Source organism: Macaca thibetana, chromosome 2 (assembly GCF_024542745.1).
Source record: "Macaca thibetana thibetana isolate TM-01 chromosome 2, ASM2454274v1, whole genome shotgun sequence".
Lineage (NCBI taxonomy): Eukaryota > Metazoa > Chordata > Mammalia > Primates > Cercopithecidae > Macaca > Macaca thibetana.
The window spans coordinates 26,481,869-26,509,697 of record NC_065579.1 but is presented as its reverse complement, the minus strand read 5'-3'; the positions used below and the strand labels follow the sequence as shown (position 1 = coordinate 26,509,697).

Here is a 27,829-nt window from a genome sequence, read left to right as displayed (position 1 = left end):
TGCTGATTCACACCCAAACCTCATGGTTTATGCTCTTGTGGAAGATAATAATCAGAGATATCCACTTATATTTTTATACATTTTATAAGCATACATTTAAAAAGTTTTCCTTTATGTTTCTGCCAACTCTATCCCAAATAGAGAGATGACTGCATATTCATATCCTCAGGGGAAGAATATAGTCTCTGATCACCAGGCAGACAGTCTCTGATCATCATGGACTTTGCTTTATAAAGGTCATATGGGTAAAAGTTGTTGGGTGGCAGAGTTCATCACTTATCGTCAAAGAAGGGATAGCTGTGTTGTGGATCTAGGTAGGAAGGACTGCTGACAGACTTGCAAAGTTTGTGTGTCTAAGCATGGCACAGAACAAGCTGAGAGGCAGGTGCCTAAAGGGCCATGCTAGCCAGATGCTGACCATCTGATGAATGCCTATGTGGATAAATAACTTGATAATCAGAGGAAGTCTCCCACCAAAGCCTTATAACCTGTTAGATAATTATAGAGTCCAAAACCTTAGCATATCCTGAAACAAAATTAGAGTGGATTTCCCTCCAGCCTGATGAAATGGGCTCTCTTGAATGAGAAATAAAGTCAATTTATGGCCGTAAAAATTATGTTTTATACATACCGAATTTTTGGATTGTGATTCACATCTGCTGCAAAATCAAGAACTCAGACTGTTACTGAAGGAGATGTTCTATGCCCTAATTCTCAGTCAAAAGCTACCTTATTATGGGCTTTCCAACAATTCACTTCAGTTGGAAGCAAAGAATGACTTCATCCTTGTCTGGCTATATCTTGACTAGCACTGGAAGGGAATAACCAAGGAAAAAGCAATAGTTGGAGCAACAGAGGGCCTCTTGGTTTAAGTAGAATAAACATCAACACAAGTTAAAATCCGTGATAGAGGAAAAAGAATCGAGTCAAACTTTTGCAATCAGTTAGCCAAGGAACTGTCAATTCAGAATCAGAAGGGTTTACAAGCTACTTATGAGCATGCTGCTTATCACTCAGATAGTGCTTGTTATACACCAAGCCCCATTCTAAATGATTTAACCCATACAACCCTTACCACAGACCGATGAGGCATATTATATTATTAGTCCCATTATATGGATGAAGACATGATGGCCCATGGGAGTCTTGGGACCCATTCAAGGTCATATCTGTGGTAAGAGGCAGTTCTGAAATTTGAACTTAGTCAGTGTAGCTACAGAGTTCAGCTTGACCACCACACAATGCTGCCTTTGCCCACGAAAAAAACCTACAAATTTCTGAATGGTATAACCTCCCAATGAAGAGACTATCAGGTCCACACCTTTTATTTTAAAGATGAGGGAACAGCAGCAAAGAAGATAAAGAGATTTGCTCAGGGTCATGTAGCTCAACACATCACTCATCTTTGTTTTATGTTAAATGATATTCATTGTCAATCAAATTAATCACTTTGTTATTAATATTTCCCAAGAGGCAAATCAAAAGTTTTAAATCCAGCCTTTTATGGCCTTCCAGGAATTTTACCTAAAATGCTCTTAAGCTGACATGGGATGGGATGCCAAGTGGTCTCAGAGGCCAGAAAAAGCACCTTGATGGTTAATCCCCTGGGTGTCTGGGACACAAGGCTGTGCCAGGAAACCACTTAACAGAAGAGCAGGCAAGAAATCAGGGAAAGGGAACCCAGAGGACTTCAGTGTAGTCATTTAGGAATAAGGGAATTTGATGCGGAGCCGGTTTCCTCTACTCTAATGAAACACCTAGAATTAGAAACCTGTATTTTGTAAAGGAGATCTTTATGTTGCTTTATTTATGAAATATCAATTTCAAAACAAGGTTTGGAAAATTCCTCTCGCTACAAAAAGCAAAGGGGTCATTTTGATTCTCCCTTGCCTTTTAGCAAGGACTAGCATATAACTGTACTGACTCATTGACATGTCCAAAGTCCATGTGACAAAGTACTGTTAAAGAAAATAAGACCCACTGCTGTCTCCTAAAGAATTATTTAATTGTGAGCCAAATATATATATTTTTAAATCCATCATGGGACAAGATATTGCAATGAGAAAGCTGTATTATTTAGATCACTGGACATTTAGTGACCTCTCATCTTAATCCTTCCTGCTCTGGTTGCACTGACATGTCCTGTCATTGACAAGCTCAGACTTGCCTTATAACAACCACTGTTGTTATCTGAAGGCTGAATAGATAATATTCAAAAAAAAATGTCACTTACTTGTTTCTAACTTTTTCAACCCTTATTTCAATTTTCATCCTAAGAATACTCTGATTGCAGAAAAAGAAACACATGATGATGAAAATGATGCATCTGCCAACTTACAAAAAGATATCTTAAAAGTGAAAATAGAGGTAAGAAAGTAATTGAACCTGTGCTGAGAGGCTATTGACAAAGCCCAAAGAAACAAAGAAATATGAGAGTTAACTTGGGCAACAATAACACACACTAAAACTCTTGCTACCAGAACCCTGAGTTGTTTTAAGTTAATGGTGGGAAGAAAGTGCTGTATACCTGAAACATAATCACTGCTGTCATTGTCAAGGTCCTATTTATTAAGTTAGAGAAACGTAACAGATTTGGAAATTAAAGCAGATAGAAGAAACACATTTTTAATTTTTAAAATATGTACTGAAATTCTAATGTTCTCTCTAATAAATACATTGTTTCAGTTTGGATGTATGCCTACAAAGCTATAGATTTGTTGCACTTGCCCAGAAGACACTAGAGGGGAGACATCAAGTCATGATCAACCCAATCGGATCGAATCTCTTCTCATTTTCCTTGAAGGAGCCTGGTTCTGGGGATTTTTCCTAACCAGGCAAACAACTAACTTCATTATGGCTTCTAGACAAACCATGCAATGAACAATATAGCAAAATGGAGGCAGTGACCAAATCAACCCTGGCCTTTAAGGTTTTCCAATACCTTCCACTCAGGCAAAGACAAATCCGGCAGGTACTTACCGCATTGAAATTGGGGAACAGGTTGACTGCAGCTGCAGTGTCAAGAGGAAAAGGAAGAAATGGTTTAATATCCAGCGATGGTTGCAGAGGAGGGGCTGGTGGACGGACAAGGGCCGGGAGAGCAGGACTCTGGCATGTACCACCTGTGAAGACCAGAGCAAAGGGAGCAATCAGGGACACCACCATGGAAAAAAACACCAAAGTTGCTTTTGAGACAAAAAGGCCAGCTTTGTGGGTCACTGGAAAAAACAAGACATGGACTCTATTGACCTCAACTGGGAACTGGCCAATGAGCAAATTTGCCATTAGGCAGAGCGAGCTAGTTGAACTGCTCCGTTTTCCTTTGATTATAACTATCTGGTTATGTAAGTAACATCAACATTTCAAATGCCCCAACCTGTCTTTATTTTCCTGCCTAGAGCTCCAGATTGGGTCAGTCACAAATTTGCAACCAAGATCTCTGAATTCAAAGGGAAGACCCCTTCATCATGTGCCCATCCCTCTTTGAAAACTAAAGCACTCACAATATGCATTAAGTCTGAGTGATTATTTTACAGAACTGCTCTTTGCTACCACATCCAAAACTCTGGCAGCACGATGACATGAACCTGGCACATACAAGAAATTTAACCTCAAACTCAGGCAGCTGTACCTTACTGCTCTAGCAACTGGAGGATTAAAAACCAGCAAAACCAGTGCTACGATGTCTGAACTGTTCAGCACCCCTACAGCTCTGATTATTCAACAACTCCCTGCCTTCCTCCCAGTCAGGAGTAGGTGGAATTTAGATGGCCACTGTTGAGCAGGCAGTGGGAATATTATGCCAACAAAGACATCCCCTTTGCATGCCAGTAAGTAGCCAGCCTTTTGCAAGAGAGCACATACCTTTGCCCCCTGTTATAGGACTCCACCACACTCAGGAGCTGGAAGGATGGAAACCCATCTTTAGTGTTCAGTCTCCCATATTTTGGTAACATTCCAGAACATCAATTTGCTGTTAATTAAAGGCTGTTTGAATCCTAGGGAACTGTTAAAATATGCCAGCATTCTTCTAATCTGAGAGGCAAGCAACAGACTGTAAAAACCTGCTGGTAAGAATCCAACAAGCATTAGGAAAACAAAATGCAATGGGCTATTTTTCTGTCTAACAGTAAAGAATTCTAGGAGACATGCTTGTGCCACTTGCCTGCCATCTCATTTTTAAAAACAAGGTAGAGTCAGTCTCCTCGTATAAATTGCCTTTACAAATTTCACAACAAACTCTCTGGCCAACTGCACACAGAACATCATCTTGCCCTCAATCAGTTACCTGAGCACAAAATTAACATTCTGAAAATGATTCCCCAATGATAAATCCAACCCTATGGGGCCACAGAGGATCTGCTAACAAGCTAGATGACTTAGTACCTGTAACAGAAGCCATCAGCACAGGATTTAATTAACCATACACAAGAACCATCAGCTCTCCTGCTCCCAGGTATAAAATCAGCTGGAGCCAAATTAAGAAAAACTGTATTTTCCCCCACTGTCTTACCTTCTTCCTTGAAATAATAATAGCACGGCCAACAATAGCAAAGTCAATAACTGAAGTCTATAATCAGTAAACTAATTTGCAAAGTAGCACAAGGCACTAAATAAAGGGCAGATGTCAAAACAAATAGAGATAACAACGAAATATAACAAGTCTACATTCACCAGAGCACACTATAAACTTAGTTTATTGTCCACTTGGTAGTGTATTGAGTGTGAGTGTGTAACCATTTTTAGAGAGGGCATGCGCAAAACTTTGGTGATAGACCTATCATGAGTTTAGTGTTGTTAAACGTTTCTCTTTTAATAAAAAGTTTAAAACCCAAAATAACTTTTTAGATGGTGCATCTTTAAAAAACTCAGAAGTAAGTTCGGGTGTGGTGGCTCATGCCTGTAAACCCAGCACTTTGGGAGGTCAAGGCGGATGGATCACTTGAGGTCAGGAGTTTGAGACCAGCCTGGCTAACATGGAGAAACTCGATCTTTACTAAAAATACAAAAATTAGCCAAATGTGGGGTGCACACCTGTAATCCCAGCTACTTCGGAGGCTGAGGCAGAAGAATCACTTGAACCCAGGAGGCAGAGGTTGCAGTGAGCCGAGATTGCACCACTGTACTTCAGCCTGGGCGACAGAGCAAGACTCTGTTTCAAAAACAAAAACTCAGAAGTAAAGTAAGCTTTGGTTGAAATCAGTGATGTGGTGAAATTTAAGAAGCAATTTTAAATTACTTTTATTTTTGTTGTTGTTGTTTTTGAGACAGGATCTCACTCTATTGCCCAGGCTGGAGTGCTGTGGCACCATTATGGCTCACTGCAGCCTCAACCTCCTGAGCTTAGCTGATCCTCTCATCTCAGCCTCCCGAGTAGCTGGGACTACAGGAGCATGCCACCATGACCACCTAGTTTTTGTATTTTTAGTAGAGATGGGTTTTTGCCATGTTGGCCAGGCTGGTCTCAAACTCCTGAGCTCAAGCAGTCCACCCACCACGGCCTCCCAAAGTGCTGGGATTACAGGTGTGAGCCACCATGCCCAGCCCTAAATTACTTTCATTTGTGTCACACATCATTCTTTGCAAAGGATATTCATTTACATTCACTTGGTTTGATTCTAAGATTTCAGAAATTAGGTAAGGGTTAACAACATAACATCATGTAGAGAAAAAAAAAATGTTGATAAACTCTTCAGTTGTTTATCTTGCTTCCGCAGAAAATTCCATGCTTATAATAACAAGGATGCAATTTAGCAAGAAAATATTCTACAATTGTTTCATTTTAAGTCCTCCTCTGGTTTAGGGTATCCAAAGAAGTGAAGGAATAGCTCGAGCTGATTTTTTATCTAGCACAATGAGAGACATAAATAATAAAAATATGTCCGTTCAATTATCAGGTAAATTTAATTTCCCATTCTCTCTTTTAGGATATCTATTTCATTTATACTTGTATAAACAGTTCAAGGTCCTCTTTCAGTGTTGCAACTAGAGTTTCCTTCCTAGGGGATTAAAAAAAAAACATCAAAGAAGAGTCATAAAAACCTTAGAAAGTTCAAAAAAATATTTAAGCTCATCTCTTCTCACCTGTTAGAAAGGAGCAATGTATAAGATTATAGGAAAGCAGAGGATGTGTGGCTACATATTTTTAGACTATTTGCTATGCAAATACAGGTGTAGGGGTTGCTGTGGGTCTGATTCCCAGAGCCCCTTTCAGCACCAAGGCACTCCTCTCAGTTGCTTGGAGTGCTGGTGGCTGATGTCCCTAGCCCAAGAGCCTCTTTACAAATTGCCCTGGGCCAAAGGGAGCTGCCTCACCTAAGGTGACCCTCCTAAGTGGAGGATTTGATAGCCTCAAGCAATCACTGATTCATGCAGGAGTCTACTGGCTTTGCCCACTTGTCTCAAAGCAGGAAAACTCTGAAGCTCTATTTTACCTCCAAAGTTGCTAATGGCATCTAGGGTAGGCTGAGGCCTCTGCTGTGACTACATCACAGTCCAGCTCCTTCCTCTTCCCAATCCTGTATCCCTCACTTCTCACAAATGATGTTTCCATGAGCACTCCCCAGTAAAGTCTCAGAGCTCACTTTAGGAATAACTTGATCTGTGACACCAGGATACAGCAATTCAGGTGTTTAAGTAAAATATAAAATTGCTTTATTCTAAAATAGATGCTTGCCTCCAAACCTATAGCACTGATATTGAGGCACGAAATTGAAGCTACCTCTTCAAAATTATCTGTGGCTAACATTTCTGCTTTTGAAATCTGGATTCGTCCTAAAATATTTTACTTGTACCAATCTGTACTTGCTCAGCAACAAGAATACTGTTTGCAAATAGTGCAAAATCAAAACTGGCACATATAATATGTTTCATCTGTAAAGCAAACTAAAATACTCTCTTTGAGAAAATAGCTATTTCATTTCCCCATATTTAAATAGAAATGATTACATTTAAGATATGAATACACGTTTATTATTTTACTTATCATAAAATTACCTTGATAACTATAAACATGAAAATATATAATAAATTTGTAGACATTTCTATAGGTGAGGAAGTTTTGTCATTAATGTTTACCAATAATGTCACTTTATTCATTGGAATGTCACACTTCTGGAAATATTAATATTCTTAATTTGAGGCAGGTCTTTTAAAGCCTCAATGGATTAGGGTCAGAAAAATATACAAACTCTGTCTATATCTAGTACCACATATTTCATAGCCTATGCTATTTTATTACACAGTTTTAACAAATTAGTCTGATTTCAGAGAAGTTACTATCTCTCTATACCAAAATTTGTTATATGACATTAAAGTCGACAAATGACAAAAACGTTTATTAGTACAAGAATAGTAATTAATACTGAATAAGGTATTGAATAATTAAGGTAAATTAAGTGATCATTAATGTTCACAAAATTCTTCTCCCTCCTCTTTTGATGTTTTCGTTAGTATATGTTTAGAATTTAAGTTGCAAATAGTGAACTACAGAATAAACATAATAAATATTGCTTTGGTCAATTTATAAGAGCTGCATATTCACAAAAGTACTAACTTGTGAATTTGAAAAAAAAAAACAGAGTAACTAATTCCTAAGTATTTGTTAATAGAGACTGAGAAAGTAAGATACATTCATTTCAGAAGTTTGCATTTTTGAAAAGCAAATTAATATGTAAATTTAGACATGTTTGTTTTGATAACTCATACAGATAAATAGGAACTCTAAACCAGTGGTTGTCAGTTGAAACTTATTGTATTAGATAATATATATAAAGTGCCCTAACATAGTTCCTGACCAATTGGTGCTCACCACATGAGAAATATATTTTTTAATGAACCAAAGAACTTCCAAAGCAGCTACTGAGGCTTTCTGAAAGCAGTCAGTCAAGGTAATTTTAAAGCTACCTTCATTTTTTTCTCTTTGCTTATCATGACTGCCTCAGAAGAATGATCACAATAAGAGAGTACTTTGTAAATTAATATATGGAAATACTCCATGAGAGTGAGGTGGTGTTCTTTCCATAATACAACTCTTTTAACCTTGAACTTCTGCACTCGATCCATTCAGTGTTCGTCAGTCATAGATATTCTGCCTGACAACTCCATCTTAACCTTAACCTTCATCTACTATTTAATCTTTCATTTCCCCAGGTGACAAAACTGAAGTTCAAAATGATCAGGGATTGCCACTGTTAAATATTCATGCCAGTGGAGAATTTTGTGCATCATTAAAATATGTATATATTTATAGAAAACAGCAGAAACATCTAATTTCCTGACAGGATAATTTCTATAGTATGTTTAGTATCTTTTCCCTTCATCATCAACTTATCTGTATTGAAATATATCTACTTATTTATATTAAAATATATATGCATTTATTTATATTGAAATATATACTTACCTATATTTTAATTATGTGTATTTCAATAATAAGCTATGATTACATTACTAAACTCCAAACATTCACATATAGCAGGAAATCATATAGAGCATTTTGTATAATATTAGATCCTAAGTATTTAATAAGCAACTAATTTGATAAAAATTGATAATTATTCAAATCCATTTTCAAATATTTCAGTTAGAATTTGCTATGTCCATGGGGCAAGAGAGGGACTCACTATAGGAATTCAGGGGTCTATGTGATAGTGGGCATAAAAACTTTAGATCTGATCCTACTAATAAGAAGTAGAAAATAAATAATGGCATAAAGGCTGAGAAATAAAATGAAATCCTAAGCATCCCCCCGCCCACCTGCCAACTGAACGAACCCACTTTGGCCAAGGAGAACCCAAAGAAACCTTGAAAACTGAGTTATCAGCCATGAAGGGATGGGAGATCAGACACACCTACTTACACCCCCTCCCTCACTAACAGCCATTAGCCTTTCTTCCCTATGGGCTAACCAGAAACTAGCCCTTTCAACCAAACAACTGATGCTGCTCCCTTTTACAGTTTCCGCAAAACAATGGACCAGCATTCCTTCTGGATAAGAGACTATTGATGGCAGAGTGCTTCTGGCCAGTCTAGGGAGAATACACAGTGAAGGTTTTTGTGTCCTCTGCTATGCTATTTGACATCAGAGGGCTCCAGACTTCAGCCTTGGATCATGCTAACATCGCCATTTTTTGAACACAGGTCCCATGGAGAGGCACAGAGCTCAGTTGTGCATGTACATCTTCTACTTTCATAAATATTCATGACTCGTTATATAGCTTATTATACATGTATTTGGCCACCTCTTTCAGCATAAATTCCTGTTCCCTTTGTCCCTTCCTTGAAGTGTCTGTTTCTGGCTTCTGCCTGGAGGCTATGCCTCCCAGCCTGTCAGAATAGCCAGCCTGCAGGCTGCAAACATTTATGAAAAATAAAGCTCACCTTTCCAAATTTAAGAATATCATCATTCTTCAGTTAAAAAAGCAAAACTTGATTTGGCCAAAATGTTGGCTATGGAGTACTGTAATTAATGGAATTGGCCAGCCAGGGTGGGAGTAAAGCTAGAGAATGTAGATAATTTAATACATCTATTCATTAATTGGCATGGATTAGCCTCCTATCCTCTTAATTCCTTTAAAACACCCAATTCTGCCAGGTATCTCTTATAATATCCAATTTATAAAATCAAAAGTCAAGCTTCTAGGAAGCAAAATATCTTACCAGAAAGAAACTGAGCAACCCTAATGATTTTTAATGTACTGATACAAATAGCTTTTGAACTAAAACAACAATATGATAAAAACAAAATAACAATTTAAAAAAACACCTTACAGAATCATTTTGTCAAATTAGTTCCCAGACATAATTTGATAAAGCCAGCAATTTTTATTAAAGAAAGGTTTTTATAAGGAAGGAAGGGAGGGAGGCAGGGAAGGAGGGAGGAAGGATTACATTCCTTGTAAAGGAATATTCAGTATTTATCCCTGATTTTTATCCCCAGCATGGGAACATGCTGGCACTGCCTTATATTTGAAGAAGAATCCAGAAAGATGTGAATATCATATCAAATATATTTCAAAACCCCTCAAATTTACATTCTTTAACATCTACTGGCCAAATTGGATAAATAAATATGTGTTTGCCACATTCCCTGGCATGTCTGCCTCTCAAATATTCAATGGGCAATTCCCCTGGTGGGATTTTTTACTCTTTGTCTAGGCAAATTGTGTGTTTACCATGTTTCCTTAAACCTTAGTCATCCAAGCTCCATCCAATTCCCATCTCTGTTCGCAACAGAATGATATAACTACAAACATATTTTGACATAATATTTACATGTAGTATGATTTGGTAACGATTTTTCTTTTGTTGTGTTTTTCTTTTGTCTTTTTTTTTTTTTGTTCCCCCCACCCCCTTCCTCTGTTTAGGATTGTTGATTCACTGACTAGGTTTCAGAAAGTTGATCCAGCACTTGCTACCTTAGGATAAAGCTCCTCATTGACCTAAAGTGAACTGGCCTTAGCAGGTCAACTCAAATGTTGAAACAAGGTCTGATCCCATAAGGGCAAGTTGTCAGCCCTAATCCACACAGGATGGTGACTGCTGTCTCATACATCCTGCTTTTGACCACAGAGAGGAATGAGGTGAGAATGGGAGTATGAGTCAGGGCAATTGGACCTCCATTCTGGAAATACTGATTCAAAAACATTTGCCCATGTCAATGGTCAGTGATTTGATCTTTTCTCATGAAAGAAATCACATGAAAGTGATCTGGGTTTTCCCCTTGTCCAAATTATTTTTTCATTTTCAGTTGTGGTATTTAAATATTCCAGTAAGTCACCTCAACACACTTGGAAGGAAGCTAGGAAAGAAGCACTAATAGTATTTTATCGGTCACTGTCATTAAATGCCATGACCAAAATCAAAACACTGATATCATCCAGTTGCCAATATCCTGAATCAAGGTCTCCACTAGAAGAAAAGTGGGATCTCTCACTTATTTAACTAACTTTGATGACAATTTCTGATACCCGGAACATAATAGAGAAAAATTATGTTAGGAGTGTCAGGCAAGGAGTTTTAAATATTTAACCCCAAATATCCCTCTATACTGCTGCCCCTTTGTCAGGTAGATAGTGAATAATTCAGGACAGGTGCCTGCTTTATAGGAAATCAAAAGATTTTGCCTGGAAAATTCCTCTCAAGTTTACCGCTAGTGATATAGAATATAAAATCACAAACTTTCCCTCAAGAGAAATTTCTTAAAATTTAATTTCACACCATCAATTATAACTAATAAAAGAGGTATCATGCTGGGATGTCCAATATGGTGGCCATTAGACAGCCACATGTGACTATTTTAAATTTAAATTAATTAAACTTAGTAAAAATAAAAAAAATTCAGTTCTCAGTCACACTAGCCGCATTTCAAATGTTTGATAGCCACATGGGGCTAGAGGCTTCTGTATTGCATATTGCAGATGTAAAACACTTCCATTCTCACAGAAGGGGCTATTGGACATTACAGTTCCAGTGCAAAGCAATGTTCTCAAGCAGCAAATAATTTGCAGATAAGATGCTTGATACAGTCTGTTTCAAAATGAATTGCTGATGGGAGAGTAACTCTTGCTTTCTCCTGGGTCCTTCGACTTTTTAGATTGAGGAGAAGAGTTTTCTCAGAACTGAATGTGTCACTGTCAGAAGCCAGACACTGTCGTGACCATGCCAGAAAGGAATCATCGTCCATTTCTAGAGATGACCATGGCAGTCTATGAGTCTTCATGTGTGAACAATGATGACAATACTCAAAGAACAACCTAAATTTTAAAAAAGTTAATGATTAAATAAATACTAATGAATAATGTGTGCTTAGATAAAAATGATACCACATCTTTGAACCAAGCATGCATAAAGGAGCCAGTCCTAGGGCAAATGAGTGTTTATTAGTATCTGATAACCCTTGGAAGTACAATCACAAAGTTTTCATTTCTGCTAACAAATTGTGTCAAAATCTAGTCTCATTAATGGTCAAGTGTTTAAACTGAGCTAATGTAGGCAGTTAAACCTGCCTTACTATATCTGTCTCTCTGGGAAATTTCACTCATGATATCTAGGCTTTGGTCATCTCACTCTTTAAAAAGAAAAAATGATGCTAAAGTCTTGTTACATGGTCTTGTTTATTCATGATCTGTACCTCTCAACTGTGACTTGCCTGCATGAACTTCTCTGTGCCAGTGGGGCTGGGCAAAAGGGAGAGACTGTTTAGAAAAGGAAAGAATGGTCAACATTGTCTCAGGCTGCAGAAGGATCAAGTAAGATGGTAATGTCTGATAGATTTAATGTCATGGAGATTTTTGGTGACCTTTATGAGCCATTTAAGGGCAGTCATTTATGTGGGTCACATTAAAGAGAAGCCACTTTTGAGGAGGGTGAGGAATGAGTGAGGGTATCATAATGGAGACCAGTGGAGATAATTATCCTGAAAACTTTGACTGGGAAGGAAAAGTAGAGTGGGACACTATACGTATGGGTACATAAGTCTCATAGGCATAGAAAGGAACTGATTCAATCCAGAATATCTAATAAAACTCACTTTTGGAATGTCACATTTCAACTAGCAATTTAGACCCCAAAATGTGAATCATAAAATGTAAATTATAACCCCTGAAAGCATAGTAAGCAATGTAATTTGGGTTATCTAAGTTACTTTGCACCCAACTTGCTCTTGAAACCTACATCGAAGTATGGCAAAGAAAACCAATCATGTATTCCCGGTGCAGGATGCAGCTCAAGCACGACTTTCTCTATTCAGTATTTCCTGGACATCTCTGGAGAAAGATCACTCCCTGGGGCCCTGCTCGGGCCTGCACAGGCTTCCTTCTAGCCAACATTACTAGACTTACTTGACTCTGTGTCTGCCTCCCTATATGAGGAAGCTGTTTGTTAAGAAGAATATCTGTTCCATTCTTTCTTGACTTCTATGTGTTAGGAGGTTCCTGGTATCTATTAAGTGACTTGTGTATTGTGTTAGAAATGGATGGATGGATGAAAAAATGGGTGAGTAAATAAATGAATAAATGAAGTTGAATCATCACAGCCTGTTGAGATATTGTACCCCTTTTTTATTGTGTCCAAACTAACAATGGTGTACATTTACAAACCAGCAGCTTCTCTGAAGAACTAGAAAAGAAAAGGGGATTAAACTATCAGAGTTTATTGGAGTACACTGCTAAAAGGCGAGAAACATTTTATCAAAGATTTTTAGTGCAATTAAGCTCCCATTATTGTTTTCTTCAGAAAAATAAATGGCCCAAACACACTAAGTCCTACGCATTTTATTAACATCTTTTCCTCTATGTAAGTTTCTCAAACATGGATTTCATTTTTAGGTGTAAATTTATGCTATCTCGTAAACAACTCCCCATGATTCCAGTGGCATAAAAGCAATATTATTTCTACTTCCATACACTGGGTACTGTACTAGGTCCTCTCTGTAGGATAGCTCCTTTGATCATTTAATAGTCTAGTGAATAAAGAAATGGAGCAATAGTAAGGTTAAAACAATTGCTCAAGTTCATGCAGTTAGTAAGTGGTAGAGCCAGGATTTGTCAACAAACATTCTGCGTCCAGAGTGTAAGTTCTTATATCTACATTTTATTCAGAGATTGCCACTTTTTTGATAAAAGGTGGTAGAGAAAAAATGTATAAACAAAAAGCTAGTTTCGATTAAACTTTACCAAAGCAAATCAAATCAGTATATACTAAGAGGCAATCATTTGTAAGGCAAAGGATTATTCAAGAAGCAATCTCATAAGCACCTTGCCTCCACAAGTTTATAATGTTTATAATCCAGTATATTGTAGATTATCCATATGTTGAGTCTACCAGATAATCATGTGTTTTTCCATAGGTATTAGATTTGTATTCTTTTTGTATCAACTCATTATTTGTTCAGTTGTCCCTTTTATTTTGCCTGCATAGTTTAGAAGAACAAAATAGAAACTAAGTTTGCATTCAACATAACTAATTCTAATTAATGATGATAGCTCTCTAAAAGCATTCACTTGATTGTGAATGTTTTCACTCAATGTTCCATTGTGATTTTTTCCACATTTTAATCTAATTTTATTTCATAAAGACCATGGCACAAATTCCCTAGGAAATCTAACTGTTGTTGTCATGTCACTGTCACCATCATCAAATTAAATAAAATTTATTAAGAACAGTGAATACCACACTGTCACTGTTTTAAGGGCCTATATTTAGCGCATGTCTAGCATTTGCAGTATCCATTAGCTTCCACGGTTTAGGAACTGTGAGTTCTTGGATTCCATTGCTTTGGTGAACATTCTTACAAACTCTATAATACCAAAAAGATATTCTGATTTCAATTTCCTCAAGCACATTCCCTGTGGAGCTGACTTGAGCTCTGTTTAGTCTCGGCCTCAATGTGATTGTTTCTTCTGGCAGGTTGTGCTTAAAACAAACCTTACTTTATATTTTCTTTTAATTCTGAAACATTTAGTCTTTGGAGAAGATGTAAAATCAGTTCCTAATGGAACTGTAGTAATTGTGAAATCCCGAAAAGGATTTACTTTAAATGGAAGAGAAATAAAATGCTTATTAAATGATTGCAAACAAGAAGATCCACACAACAATATTTTATTTTTATAAGGAGTCCTGCCCCTTTGAGCGTATATTATGGTCTAGGTTCTTTGCTAGATAACTTTACATACATTATTTGTATAAACAATGAATATATCCTTATTTTCATTTTACAGGTGAAGAAAAGGAGGTTTAGCAAGATCATCTTACTCAAAATAAACCACTCACTAAATGGTAGAGCTAGGTAGAATTAGAAACCAGATAGTGCTGGTTTCAAAGCCCATATCTGTTGGTTTTGTTTTTTGTTTTGTTTTGTTTTTGTTTTTGCTGTATTATACCTCTTTCCTTTTCAAATATCTACCAAGTCCTGATTTCCACCAAATTTAAAGAACAATTGATGGGAGCAGAAATTGCCTCCAAGGAAAGGACCTACATTTTCACATTCAAATGGCCAGGAGACAGCAGATACAGGATTTACAAATCCAGAAAAAAAGATAAACTGCTTATAACCCCACGTAGAAGGAAGTCCTCATATCAGGGTTAAGGAGCTATCACCAATGCAACACATAATGAAAGGGACATCTATATTATGATAAAAGAAAATACTTCATAAAATAGGGCAGTTAAATGGAAGGATTAAAGCTAAACTCACATGAAAAGGAGGCAAATAATCAGTGGGACTTGTCATTGCTGGGAGCCATGTCAGTGGAGATAATGAGCATTAAAGGCTAAATCTGAGGCTTTGGGGAGGTCCCTGGGCCATGAGAATCCCAGCACTGACCAGAAGTACAAGATCAGAGGCCAAGGTTAATGAGAAAACACAGGTTTTTCTGGTTGACATCATCATGTTCTCACCCTCTTGTGAATTGCAGCCTAAATATACAAATCTGGAACTTGGCATGAGGCACATACACATCTTGACTTGTACAATGAATTCCCATCCATTTTACTCAACTCAGGCTGAGCCAGAATTAACTAACTAATGCAGAATGCCACAGAAATTGCATCCGATTTTTCTTTGGCTGCAAATTTACTAGAAGCTCATGCTCTTACTATTCCTTAGAATTTGGGAGTCTAGAAAAGCACAGGCCTAAATAAATGTCTAAGAGAAAAATTTAATTTAACAATTAAAGTAAAATAGTCTGGTAATGAAATCGTATTCTGCTGGTATATGGTGGATCATATAGACTGAATTATTTAAAGCAGTCCCAATTTCAAATAATAAGGATAACCAGTAAAATAATAATAATAACCACTCTAAATTTCGAGTAGTTTATATATACATAAGTTGTTAATTTTCATAGTAATTCTGTTAGCCCTTAATAACTTAATTTTTTAGTTGTGGAAACGGGAATCTATGAAATTAAGTACTCTGTAGCAGCTAATTCAACCTATTCATATATAGGTTGATTGATTTTAGTACTTGCTCTTTGTAAAAATCATATTATCTCTATTGTCCCCATAAGCCAAGTATAAGAATCCATTATAGCACTCCCCTTCCAGTACTCAGGGCATATATTATTCATCAATTACATTTCCAGTCGGCCTCAGAATATTCCTTAACACAACATACCAGTATCTAATCCAGTTAATCACAGTTTACTATCCCTGACACAAACACCCAACATTAGGGCATCCGAAACTCTATTCTTATTGGTCATCAATCGGGCTAAAAGATGCACAGAAATCCTCTGTAAGTTTTGGAAGACAGATAGTAGAATAATGCTGACAGTTTCCTTATACCTTTGGCAAAGTGTCCAGCCGTCTTTTGGTTAGAATCCAGTGAGAGGACTAAGAAAGGCATCTAACCTTAGATTTGTCTGTCAAAGCTTGCCCAGGTTATGAAGATAACTGGAGACTTACATTTGTACCTCAATAAATGGGAGACTTTCATTCCTGGACATTCTGCAACAGTCAGTGGCGACCTGGTAAATCTACTTGAGATTCGCTCATGATTCCAATGTGACTGAATGCCTTGAGAATACACAGCTCCCTCATAGCTCTTCTTCTTTATTGATATGTCTTAGACAGGAGAAGTTTGTGGAGTGACCTAATCACTGTAAACCCAAACGTTTTGTAGAAAACACAACAACAAATAACCCTAAAAGGAAACTGGAGAAGGGGCTCTGATCACAGCCTCAGAGAATTGGCGTTAGTCCCTTCAAATTCATGGGCCTGTTTGACTTAAATTGTAAAGATTATTTTGTGCTTTTGAAAGGACATTAATCCCAAAGGAAGAACAAACGGAATGAGTCAAATTGCTTTGAGCAGGAATGCCTGCTGAGAGAGGAGAGAAATTCTGTAAGAAGCACGGCTTCTGAAATTGGCCCTGCATTTTCCTGAATGATTCTGATCTGTACCGCATATAGTTTTCAAAAGTCATTATGCCTTCCAAGTGCTAAATATTTGCTTCCCAAGTTGTCAATGTCATTATGACCTTTTCTTGCCTATTTATGCAATTCAATGTCCTCCTTATAAGTGAAGATAAGAAAACTACTTTTTAAAAATTTTGTAAATTTCTGTTGTTCTTCAACTGCTCTCTGCCCTTCAAGGTTCAGCTGAAAGGCCCTGCCACCCACCCCCCAACCCCATCCACTTAGCATGATAGTCAATTTTCCCTTCTGCAAACTTCTACAGAGTATTCTAAGTGCTTTAGAGCACAGGCTTTGTCATCAGAAACCTGCATCCAAATTCCAGTGTTTTCATGTCCAAAGGATATGAACAGCTATTTCGGTTCTCCTTCTATAAAATAAGAATAACAGCTAAATTCCAGGATTTCTGTAAGGCTTACAGGGAGAAATACTTAATAGAGCAAATACTAAATTATAGTAACTATTCTTAATGTCTTTTTTACTCATTATTTTATCAAAATGATATGAAATAATGGAATATATTTTATTAAATTTATTAGCATTATTGCTTAAATCATTAATAGATATCTCTCTTATGATGCTTACATTTTGTTTGCTAGTAATTTGATTCTGAGTTAAGCTTTTGAAGGGGAGTATCCATGGCTGGATCATCTAAATTTTTTTCCATGGTGTCTAAGAAAGAGTTTTGAAAATTATAGGCACCCGAGTACTTTTCAGTGAATGAATAAATAAGACATTGTTGCATTGAAAGCTAATCCAGAGAAGACATGAAAATGGCAAACTATATTTAATGTCATTAATACTACTAGGTATCTGTTTTCAATGTGCTCATTGTGAGGTGGTAGGCATAGGAAACAATATAAAAAGAGAGAGAAATGACAAAAAGGAGGGGATGGAAGGAAGGAGGTTTAGAGGGAGGGAGACTAGCAGGGAGGGATAATAACAATTTGGAGAAATAATCATATCCAAGTGACTTACTTGACCTCAATAGAACTGTTAGGGAAGCAGCCTGTGAGTAGCACTAAAAATACCCCCAAGTCATCCTATATGGAAATACCCACTCTTAAATGATCTCATGGTAACCCATAGAAGTATATGTCTTTTAAGTTGGAAAGTGATCAACCGAGAGTGTGGCATTATCTGACAAAATATTGTATGAGAGAGACTAGCTCAGTGCCTAATACATAGTAGGTATTCAAAATATGATAGCTGACTTGGAATCTCGGACATAAATATTTAATATTATTTATGATCAGTGGAAAAATAGAGTCACATTAATTCATTTCCTCCCTTTTCAGCTTGTTCTCAGTTTGTTACCTGTTCTGTCACCTCTTCTCTCTTGGCTGCCCTCATCGTTCATTCCTCTCAGATTTACTTCTTGGCTCACTCGTTCTTTCTCACAAACATTCATCCAATATTTATTGGTTACCCACTTTCTTGAATACACTGGGTAAATTTCAATAAAAGTAAATGTGATATTAAGCCCTTTAAAGCAAGGTAAAGCAATAGTGAGAGAGTAAGCAAAACTTTTTTTTTTTTTTAGTTCTTGTTCTTGCCGGCTTCTCCTTCGGAATAATAATTTTCTCTTATTTAATAAAATAAAATTATCTTCCCTAACCATCAACTAAAAACAAGTGCAATTTTCTAATATTATCACATAGTAATAAAAAGACATTGGTAGACCACAATTTGTTCTTTCCCGCATATTTTCAGAGTTTGCAACCCACTTCTTTTAGCAAATAGCCACATGTGATGTTTAACTAATAATATCAAATATGATGACTGATGCTTTATCAAAAGTTAATATGTTCTACTAATCACATGGACTAGAATCATGGCCATTCAATTTTATAAGTGGCTTTCATGTTTATTTGCTATGCTTACACCAACTACTCCAGCCAAAGTTTTAGATGGCATATTGGGACTGGGAAAATCTTGATAATAACTGTTTATGGCAGTCTTGCCTGTAGCTTAAGAATTCCATTAGTCTAGCCGAAATTTTAGTTGGTTATTTTTTTTTCAAATATTATAGCTAAATCTTAAGTGCTACACAGTTCAGCTTAGAAATATCCTTTCTTCTCTACCCTTATAGGCAAGCCCATAGTCAGACAGTCCCTTACATCGCCATGTTCCACAAACAGCCTTTCAATGACTGCTGCCACAAGGCAGGGAGATGCTTTGGATTTTATTTCTGTATTTTTAAAATGTTGTCTTCCATTGAATTGCCCTTAGCTACATTTTCATTTAGCTAGTCTGGGCTGGGTCTCAACTGACTGGTAAATTCCAATTACAGATCTGAGTGTAACAGAATTGTTTCAAGGAACTCAGGCTCTCCTATCACATTTCAGAGTATTATACTGTTGCGAAAGACATCTCAAGTCCTTCCCTTATAACGTTAAGAATATGGTAAGGTAAACCTCACGACAAAAAAAATTATTTTTATTTTATGTAAGTCATAGATTCAGAAAGCCTATGTGAATATATTCCATCAATAACAACAACAACAACAACAACAACAACAAACCCTACATTTTTGGCACATGGGAAGCAAATTTGATTGGCATGAAACAAATTATGTTATTCATTATGTTTCTGGAAAGGTAAAGGCTTAAAGGCTGTACAATTGGTAAATTAAAAGTGATTATTTCAGTAATGAGATATTTCAGATAAGCAGGCTTTAATCTGCCAAAGGAAATGGCAAGGCATACCTCAAGGGGAGAGCTTAGAAAAGCTGGCTGACCCTCAAATAAATCTGTTTTACCAAAAGCACAAATATACATCACAGTTAAAGTGGGTAGAAGGGAAATCAAAGGAAACAGAACAATAAAGCTGCGTATATTTGGAACACAAACACACACACACACATTTTCTAAAAGAATCCAGACTAAGAATGATAAAAGAAACACACAAAAAAGGAAATCAAACAATCAACCAAAAAACATCACATGTATTTCTGGTGCTACAGATTAGAAAATATCAAGACTGTAAATCAAACTTAATGTGATGAAATGAGGGAAAGAGAAGGCAGAGATTTCATTGATTAGTTAATTTACTGATCCATTGGCCAGGTATTGAAAACATGGAAAGAAATGGGAAAACGAATATAAAATGAAAGTTGGGTACCCAGAGTATGTTTAATGAACTGGTCAGCCAATGAAAAATACCAGATGATAGTGAAAACCATCATGACAAATGTTTAATATCACTGAGGCCAGACTCAGAAAGTGAGAATCTACCACAGTTGACCAATTTTAAAAAGAGTAATATAAAGGATGTAAGCCACATTCGATGGATTACAAGCAAAGATATGGTTGGAAGATGCATCATTACATAGAAATCTAACAAAATAAAAAAGAGCTGAATCTTGGACAATTGGCAGGTTGGTTTGTTTTTAGTTTACCTTTGTCCTTTTAAGTTAGAAGCCAGAAAGATTGGCTAAGTCTGTTGAAAATCTAATAATTTATGAAAGATGTACACAACCTGGAAAATAGCCAAAGCAGAGAAACAGACATGATTAAAGGATAGGCAAATAAGAATAAGGGAAAGGGAAAGGTATTGGCAATGTTTTTGTGAAGAGACTCAGGGTGACTTAATTGCCTTCGAATATTTAAAAACTAACATAGAAAGAATGGCGAACAGATGTTCTTCATTTCCACTTAAGACAGAAAAAGCCACCAGAGGACTGAAAGGATAGTGGCAGTCATGTCTGGAAGAAAGGACACATTTTCAGTTCCTTCAATAGAAATGAAAGTCGAGGGTTAATCTTTTTTAGGGAAATGAGCCTCCAAATCTCATATTGCAATTTTGTGGGATTCACATGGAAGCTGTACAAAATTAGAGCAAATTAGAGCTGGATGAAACCTTGGCAATCAAGTAATCTACTTCCTGAGTAGGAGAAGACAAACTTTTTTTTTTTTTGAAAGGGCCAGATAATTAATATTTAAAGTTTTGTGAGCTATCAGTTCTATAGTGCAACTGCTAAGTCTGCCATTGTAGTGTGAAAGCAGCCATAGGCAGTATGTAAACAAATGGACCTACCTATGTTCCAGTAAGATTTTACTTTCTAAGATAGTCATCAGCCAGATTTAGTTCTCTGGCACCAGCTGTTGTTAGCTGACCCTGGTCCAGAGAGCACTGGCTCTCAAACTTTAGTGAGCATCAGAAATACCTAGAGGGCTTATTAAGACACAGACTTCTGATGTCTTCCTACCCCTACTTTGAGTTTTGATTTCTGAGTGGGAGCTGCTAATTTGCATTACTTACTAATTCCTAGGTAATGCCGATGCTATTGGTACAGGATCCACAGATTGAAAACACTGAGGCCAGAGAACAGAAATGATAAACCTAAAGTCCAGGTAAAGATGTGTGTCTCTACACATACTTAGCAGAATTCTATGACAAGCCTCAAGATTTCCTGCTTCCTGCTGCATACACCCTACATCATCTCTAGGACTATTGATTTTGTGGATATTACTTTTGTGATTAGGTTATGCTACCTCATACAGTTGACTTCAAAAAGAAGAGATTCATTTGTAATCCCAGCACTTTGGGAGACCGAGGTGGGTGGATCACGAGGTCAGGAGATCGAGACCATCCTGGCTAACACGGTGAAACCCCATCTCTACTAAAAATACAAATAATTAGCCGGTCGCAGTGGTGCGCACCTGTAATCCCAGCTACTCGGGAGGCTGAGGGAAGAGAATCACTTGAACCTGGGAGGCGGAGGTTGCAGGGAGCCAATATAGCGCCACTGCACTCCAGCCTCCGTGAGAGAGTGAGACTCTGTCTCAATAAAAAGAGAAGCCATTGTTCAGGTAGGCGTGAACTAAGCACATGAACCATTCAAAGGCAAAGAACATTCTCCAGCTGGTTGCAGAAGCAACAGAAGGATTCAATGTGCCCTTAGTGGCCTGAAGATGGCGGCCACATGTAAAGGAATACAGGTGGCCTCTAGGCGCTAAGAGTAGCCCCAGGCTGATAGCAAGGAAAGCGAGACCTTCATTCTACAACCACAGGAATTAAATTCTGCTAACAAGAACGAATTCGAGAAACAGATTTTTAACCCAGAGTCTCCTGATGAGAACTCAGTCCAGCCAACATCTTTATTTCAGCCCTATAATACCCTGAACAGAGAACATAGCCACATCTGTGCTGGACTTCTGACCTACAGAACTATAAGCTAATAAATGTGTGATGTTTTAAGGCACCAAGTCTCTGATAATTAATTATGCAGAAATAGAACTCTGACACTGTGAGTGTGGTATATGGCCCACTTTAGACCTAAAGCTCCCTAGTTGAACTGGTTACATATCCACTGCCAAACATCACCATCTCCTCTAACAACTTTCAGGCACACTCTCTTTACTCTTGGCCCCTTTAGTTTATAAAGCGCCATGTTTAGGAATTGTCTCTCTCTAACTGAAAATACTTTCCCACTGCTTACTCTCTTCTGGTTAGAGGCTCTGGGAAATGAAGGTAATAAATATCTCGTATGTTTGACAAACTTCACCATACTAAAACCATAAATGGTTAACTGTTCTTTCTTTCTTTCCAAGTAGCTTTACATTCTTTAGCATCAACTGTGACCCAACCCAGACCATTTCAATAACGGAACCCTTTAAAAAATCTTTAATAAGCCCAAATTCATAAAAAGTTCAAAAAATACCCTCAATAGTTAAGTATTATAAAGTCACATTAATTTTAAAGCATTACATTTTCTGACATTTAAAAAGTCTCTGACATGGCATATCCATAGTTTGATTTTTCTAACGTTCTCATAAAGGTCATGTTTATGGTATAATAAGCACACATTTGCAAGGGTTATTAATCAGAGCAAAGCTGGGTGGCAAACAGATTTCCAAAGAATTTTCCATTTTTATTCTGAACATATTAGCTAGTTAAGAATGTCACATTTTTAAGAGCCTACTTGGAAAAAAATTAACGATTAATTTTGTTCAAAGCAATGTCTTCATCTTAAGTGAAACTGGAGCGCTTCTCAGGAAAATAAATGACAGGGATACATTTTGCTTGTTCAGCAAACTTGTATGGCAATTTGGAAAATTCTAATTTTTAAGCTAATGCTTTAGAGCAGTTAGCAAGGAAACCAATGGGCTCCATAAGCTTTATTAAGAATCCAGTGGGTATTGGCAAAAGCGTTTCTGACTTGCATGTGATGAAAGGAATATACGTTTTTAACGCTAAGAAAAAAGTACTGCAAAATCCTGGCCCATACAGGTATTATGGCCTATTACTTCAAACAATTTCCTTTCTATTTTGTCTCAGCAAGAGAGAAATAGATTCCTTCTCATTGAATGTAAAAAAGTAGATTTCCTTTAATATTCAAGAAATGCAAGAGGAGCGTCCCTGAAGATTTTAGGGCTACTGGCTATTTGGAAACATTACTTGCCTTGGTGACAAGAATTCAACCTACGCTTGAAACATAAGCACACTTTCAAAATGTTAAGCTTAACAAAGAGAAACAAACACAATATGGTACAGCCTAAGAGTTCATAAAAGACAGCAGAAGTGGCAGACTTGTAAGCATTTGATATTCAAATCTCTACATCTCTCTTTGTTTTTTCCCTGTGAGTTTCTGGAGCTTTGTGATTAACTTTACATATCAAACAGACAAGCAGACTTGTTGGAGTCTTGCTCCAACAAGAGGAAGTATTAGCGCCAAAGAGCTGCTTCACCTGATGGATGTTGAAACCAAATGGTCTAGCCAAATCTCAAGGACTCTGAATAGCATGGCTCATAAAAAGACAAAGTACAAACCCATTAGAAAATAATGAAATTAGTAATTGGCATTACCTAATTATCCCAGAATTCTGAAAAATCTTTGTATGGAGCAATACATCTGCCTGTCTTAATTTAGAAAATGAAGTGCTAGAGGTACAAATGATTAGCTACCCTGAGGTTTTGGCTGAGAAATACAGTAAAGTAATAAGCCAAGCATGAAAGCGAGGCAGGTGAATTCTCCCAGGCAGTAAGTCCTAAACTGAGACAATTGGAGCAGGGAGAATGGGTGAACCAGGAAAGGAGAAAGAGAACGACGGTGGAAACTGAGGGGCAGGCAGCTTTGGTGGTCACAGATGTCCAGCCTGGCTTCCCCAAAAAATGAGAGACAAAGGCAAATTGAAACAGTCTAGACTTTCATGTGACCTACATAAGAATGATTAAAGATAAACAATAGAGAAAAAAGAAATAGTAGCACAATGGAAATTTAAAAGTAACCTTTTTTAATGTCAGATGATTTGTTAGTTGTAGATATTTTAGGAAAGCGTACAAGTGTGTACTCAAATCGTAATCTTTCATTTCTAAATCTCTTCACTGGTATAACACCAAATTATTATTGTGTTTGGGTTTTTAGGTTGCTATAATTATTTTTGGCAAGTGCAGATTACACGTAGGTATACAAAGATATAAATATTGTACTTTGCTCCCTAGCCATGGAATTGTAAAAAAATAACCATTTGTAGTTGCTATGAGAAACTGTATGAAAAGCATCAGTGTATACAGCAATACTTAACTATTGCAATGTAATGTGAGCCACAGAAATGAGTCACATATGCATTTTTAAATTTCCTAGTAGCCACATCAAAAAGTAAAAAGAGGTGAAATTAATTTAATAATATATTTTATTCAACCCCAATAAAGGCAAATAATAATGAAATATTTTACACTCTTTTTCATGTACAAAGTCTTTGAATAATATATTTTATTCAACCCCAATAAAGGCAAATAATAATGAAATATTTTACACTATTTTTCATGTACAAAGCCTTTGAAAACCAGTGTGTATTTTGCACTTACATACAGCACACCTCAATTTGGACTAGCTAATTTTAAGTGTGCAGTAGCCACATGTGGCTAGTGGCTATTGTGTTTGTCAGTGCAGACATAGAACTTAATGTGCAATAGTTTTTAGTTTAAAGAATATTATTTTAACATGAAATTGAAATTAGTTATAGATTCAAGGTTTAATTGTCAAAACACATTTTATCCGTAACTATGGGATCTTGCCTTTATATTTGTGGTCATCCCGTGGGACAAGTTAAATACGGCCACTAGTACTTGCTGATTCTCCATCCTGAAAGGGAGTCTATTTTCCCATCCTATGAGTTATCATTGACCTCATAACTTGTCTTCACCAATGGAATGGGGCACAAGAGACACCATGTGTTTTCCAGAGCCCAGGCCTCAAGAGACCTTGCAGCTCCTGCCCTGGCTCTCCGGTGATACTGTCTGGAGAACAATAGGTAAGGAAGCCAGTCCAGCTTCTGGGAGAGTAAGAGGTTATACAAACAGAACCCAGATCCACAGTCAACAGTCAGCAACCTCCAGAAACATGAGTGAGGTCATCTTAGACCTTATAACCCAGGTGACCCACGAGATAAATGCTGCTATATGAATGAGCCAGATAAAATAGGCAAAGGAAGTGCTCAAACTCAAAATATATTATGAAAAATAACATTGTTATTGTGTAAGCCAGTTGCTTTTGGAGTTCATTTGTTATGTAGTAATAGACAATAAAATGAATATGTATAACTCATAATTTTTTTTATTAATAGACCATTTTTTGGAGCAGTTTTACATTCATAGCAATATTGCACGGGAAAGTACAGAGATTTCCCATATACCCTCTGCCCCTACACATGTATAGCTATTCCCATTATCAACATTCCCCACCAGAGTGGTTCATTGGTTAGAACTGTTGAACCTACATCGACACATCGTTATCACCCAGGGTTCATAGTTTACATTAAGGTTTACATTAAGGCTCACTCTTGGTGGTGTACATTCCCTGGGATTTGGGCAAATGTATAATGATATATACAGTATCATAAAGAATAGTTTTATTGCCCTAAAAATTCTCATAAAATGTTTTTGACTAAGGCAAAAGGTGGATCTAAATTCATAGGAAATAAATATAAAAAGAAAAAACTGATGATTCACCAATGATGATCACGTACAATTTTGATTTGTTTCATTTGAGAATAGCTGAATGGCTTAATAAAGCTATATGGCTACTGCAGAAAAGTTCGACAATGTAAACAAAATCACTTTTTTGTTTGTTTGTTTTAGATAGAGTCTTGCTCTGTCACCCAGGCTTGGAATGCAGTAGCAGGATCACAGCTTACTGCAAGCTTGAGCTCCTAAGCTCAAGCGATCCTCCCACCTTAGCCTGACATAGTGTTGGGATTACATGAATGGCCAGAAAATTTTTTTAAACATCATGGTAACTTCAGTATCATAAGCCACGTCTATTATTTTTGGTGTCTCTACTGCTTTGCTTCTTTTTTTAAAAAAACTATGTATTTGAGGGGAACAAACACATTAGTTTACAAAAGCATAAGTGCTTGAAACCACCTTTGTTCTGTTGTAATAATTGTATATCTTAACAAATATACTTCTAAAACATAATTTTAAATTCTGACAAGTACTCTATTTTAGGGATATACCATAACTAGTTTAAGCAATGCCCCATCATTGGTCATTATTGGTATGCCCAGTATTTATTACAAATAAAGCTGACATATAGCAATTTTATTATAATAAGTTATTTCAAATGAAACAAAATTTAAAGGTAATTAATAATTTAGGGAAGGAAAAGATAATGAATACTATGAGACACATAATGACATTATTCATTAATTATCTTTAAATAACAAAACTTAGAAAACAAGTCTTTTTTCACAGCCAGACATTAACTACATTCTTTCTGAATCGCAGCTCCTTTAGGTGGTTTTATCAATGTGTCTATTTCCATAGTGCATGGATATCCAATAAACTGTCTTTTAAATCCATGAATTCTTCCATAAACTATTGTTGTCTGATGGAATTCTAATATGCATTTAATTAACAACTCCAGGAATGCAACATGAAAACTAAATACCAAGCTATATATTTTTTAAAATGACACACAGAATTTTCTCAGTTCCCACTCGACAGCTTTGTATTATACCATATGTTTAGAAAATCAATTAAGAGCACAACAGGGTATCTGAAAATAGTATGCTATGAAATTATTACAATGTGCTTGTGTTTCCAACAACATACTACAATGTGTATATAGAGAGACAGTCCTTAACCAAGAAGATTGCCATCTAGTCAAATAAATAAGCCAAGAAAACATTTTCAGTGACAAAGAAAGATTACCTAAATATACAAATCTTACATAATTCTTATGGTTGGGACTTGCAATCTCAACATCTAAAGATTTTTCTGATGTAAAAATATTTAGAATCATCTGTCCTGCCCCACCTTATTGAAGCAAAAAAATACTATTCCATTTAAAGACTGAATAGTCGTATCTCAGAGCAGTTAGCCAAGCTGCCTATGCTCTAATAAAATACAGTACTATAACAGTAGAGACCAGAGAGAAAGAATTTTGCTGTTTATCTTGTGCATCACCAACTTTAATGGACCACTAATACTCAGTGACTGAAAAGGTGTGTGTTCTGTTACAGGGCAGCATAAGCTCGATTCAACTTACAATACCTAGATGAACTGTTGCTCAAAAAGTCCCAGTTCCCTTTTCTCCCGTGCTCACCAAAGAACCTGCAGATCTGATTGAGTGTCTTCAGCAACTTGAAAAGGGTGGCCTTGAGGAAAAGCTTTAAATACAATAGTCACTGGAAATTCTGTGTAGACTCGACTACACATTAGTAATTAGACACTTAGGTTTAGATTTCATATGCATTTAGTTCACAGGTATCAATCTTTGAAAACCTGCTTGCTTCTTAGTAATAGCACAGATTATGGAGGAGGTCAGTCAGGTAGCTGTCTGTGGTTAATCCATATGTAAGAAGCTCTAAAGTGGTAATCAGCAAAAATACCTGTAGGGCTAATTACCACACATTTCTTGGCCTTCACCACCTTAGAATTTCATTTCTAAGAATTACCCAGGCGAT

At 36.7% G+C, this 27,829-nt stretch overlaps 1 protein-coding gene across 6 annotated transcripts in view; it reads right to left on the bottom strand.

The window, feature by feature from the left end:
- ZNF385D (zinc finger protein 385D) overlaps positions 1–27,829 on the bottom strand; it is a 985,910-nt gene that overhangs the window by 251,844 nt on the left and 706,237 nt on the right. For all 6 annotated transcript variants that reach the window (XM_050779485.1, XM_050779489.1, XM_050779487.1 and 3 more), the window contains one exon: positions 2,980–3,122. In XM_050779485.1, the coding sequence (XP_050635442.1) occupies positions 2,980–3,122 (143 nt within the window). The remainder of the gene's footprint in view (positions 1–2,979; positions 3,123–27,829) is intronic.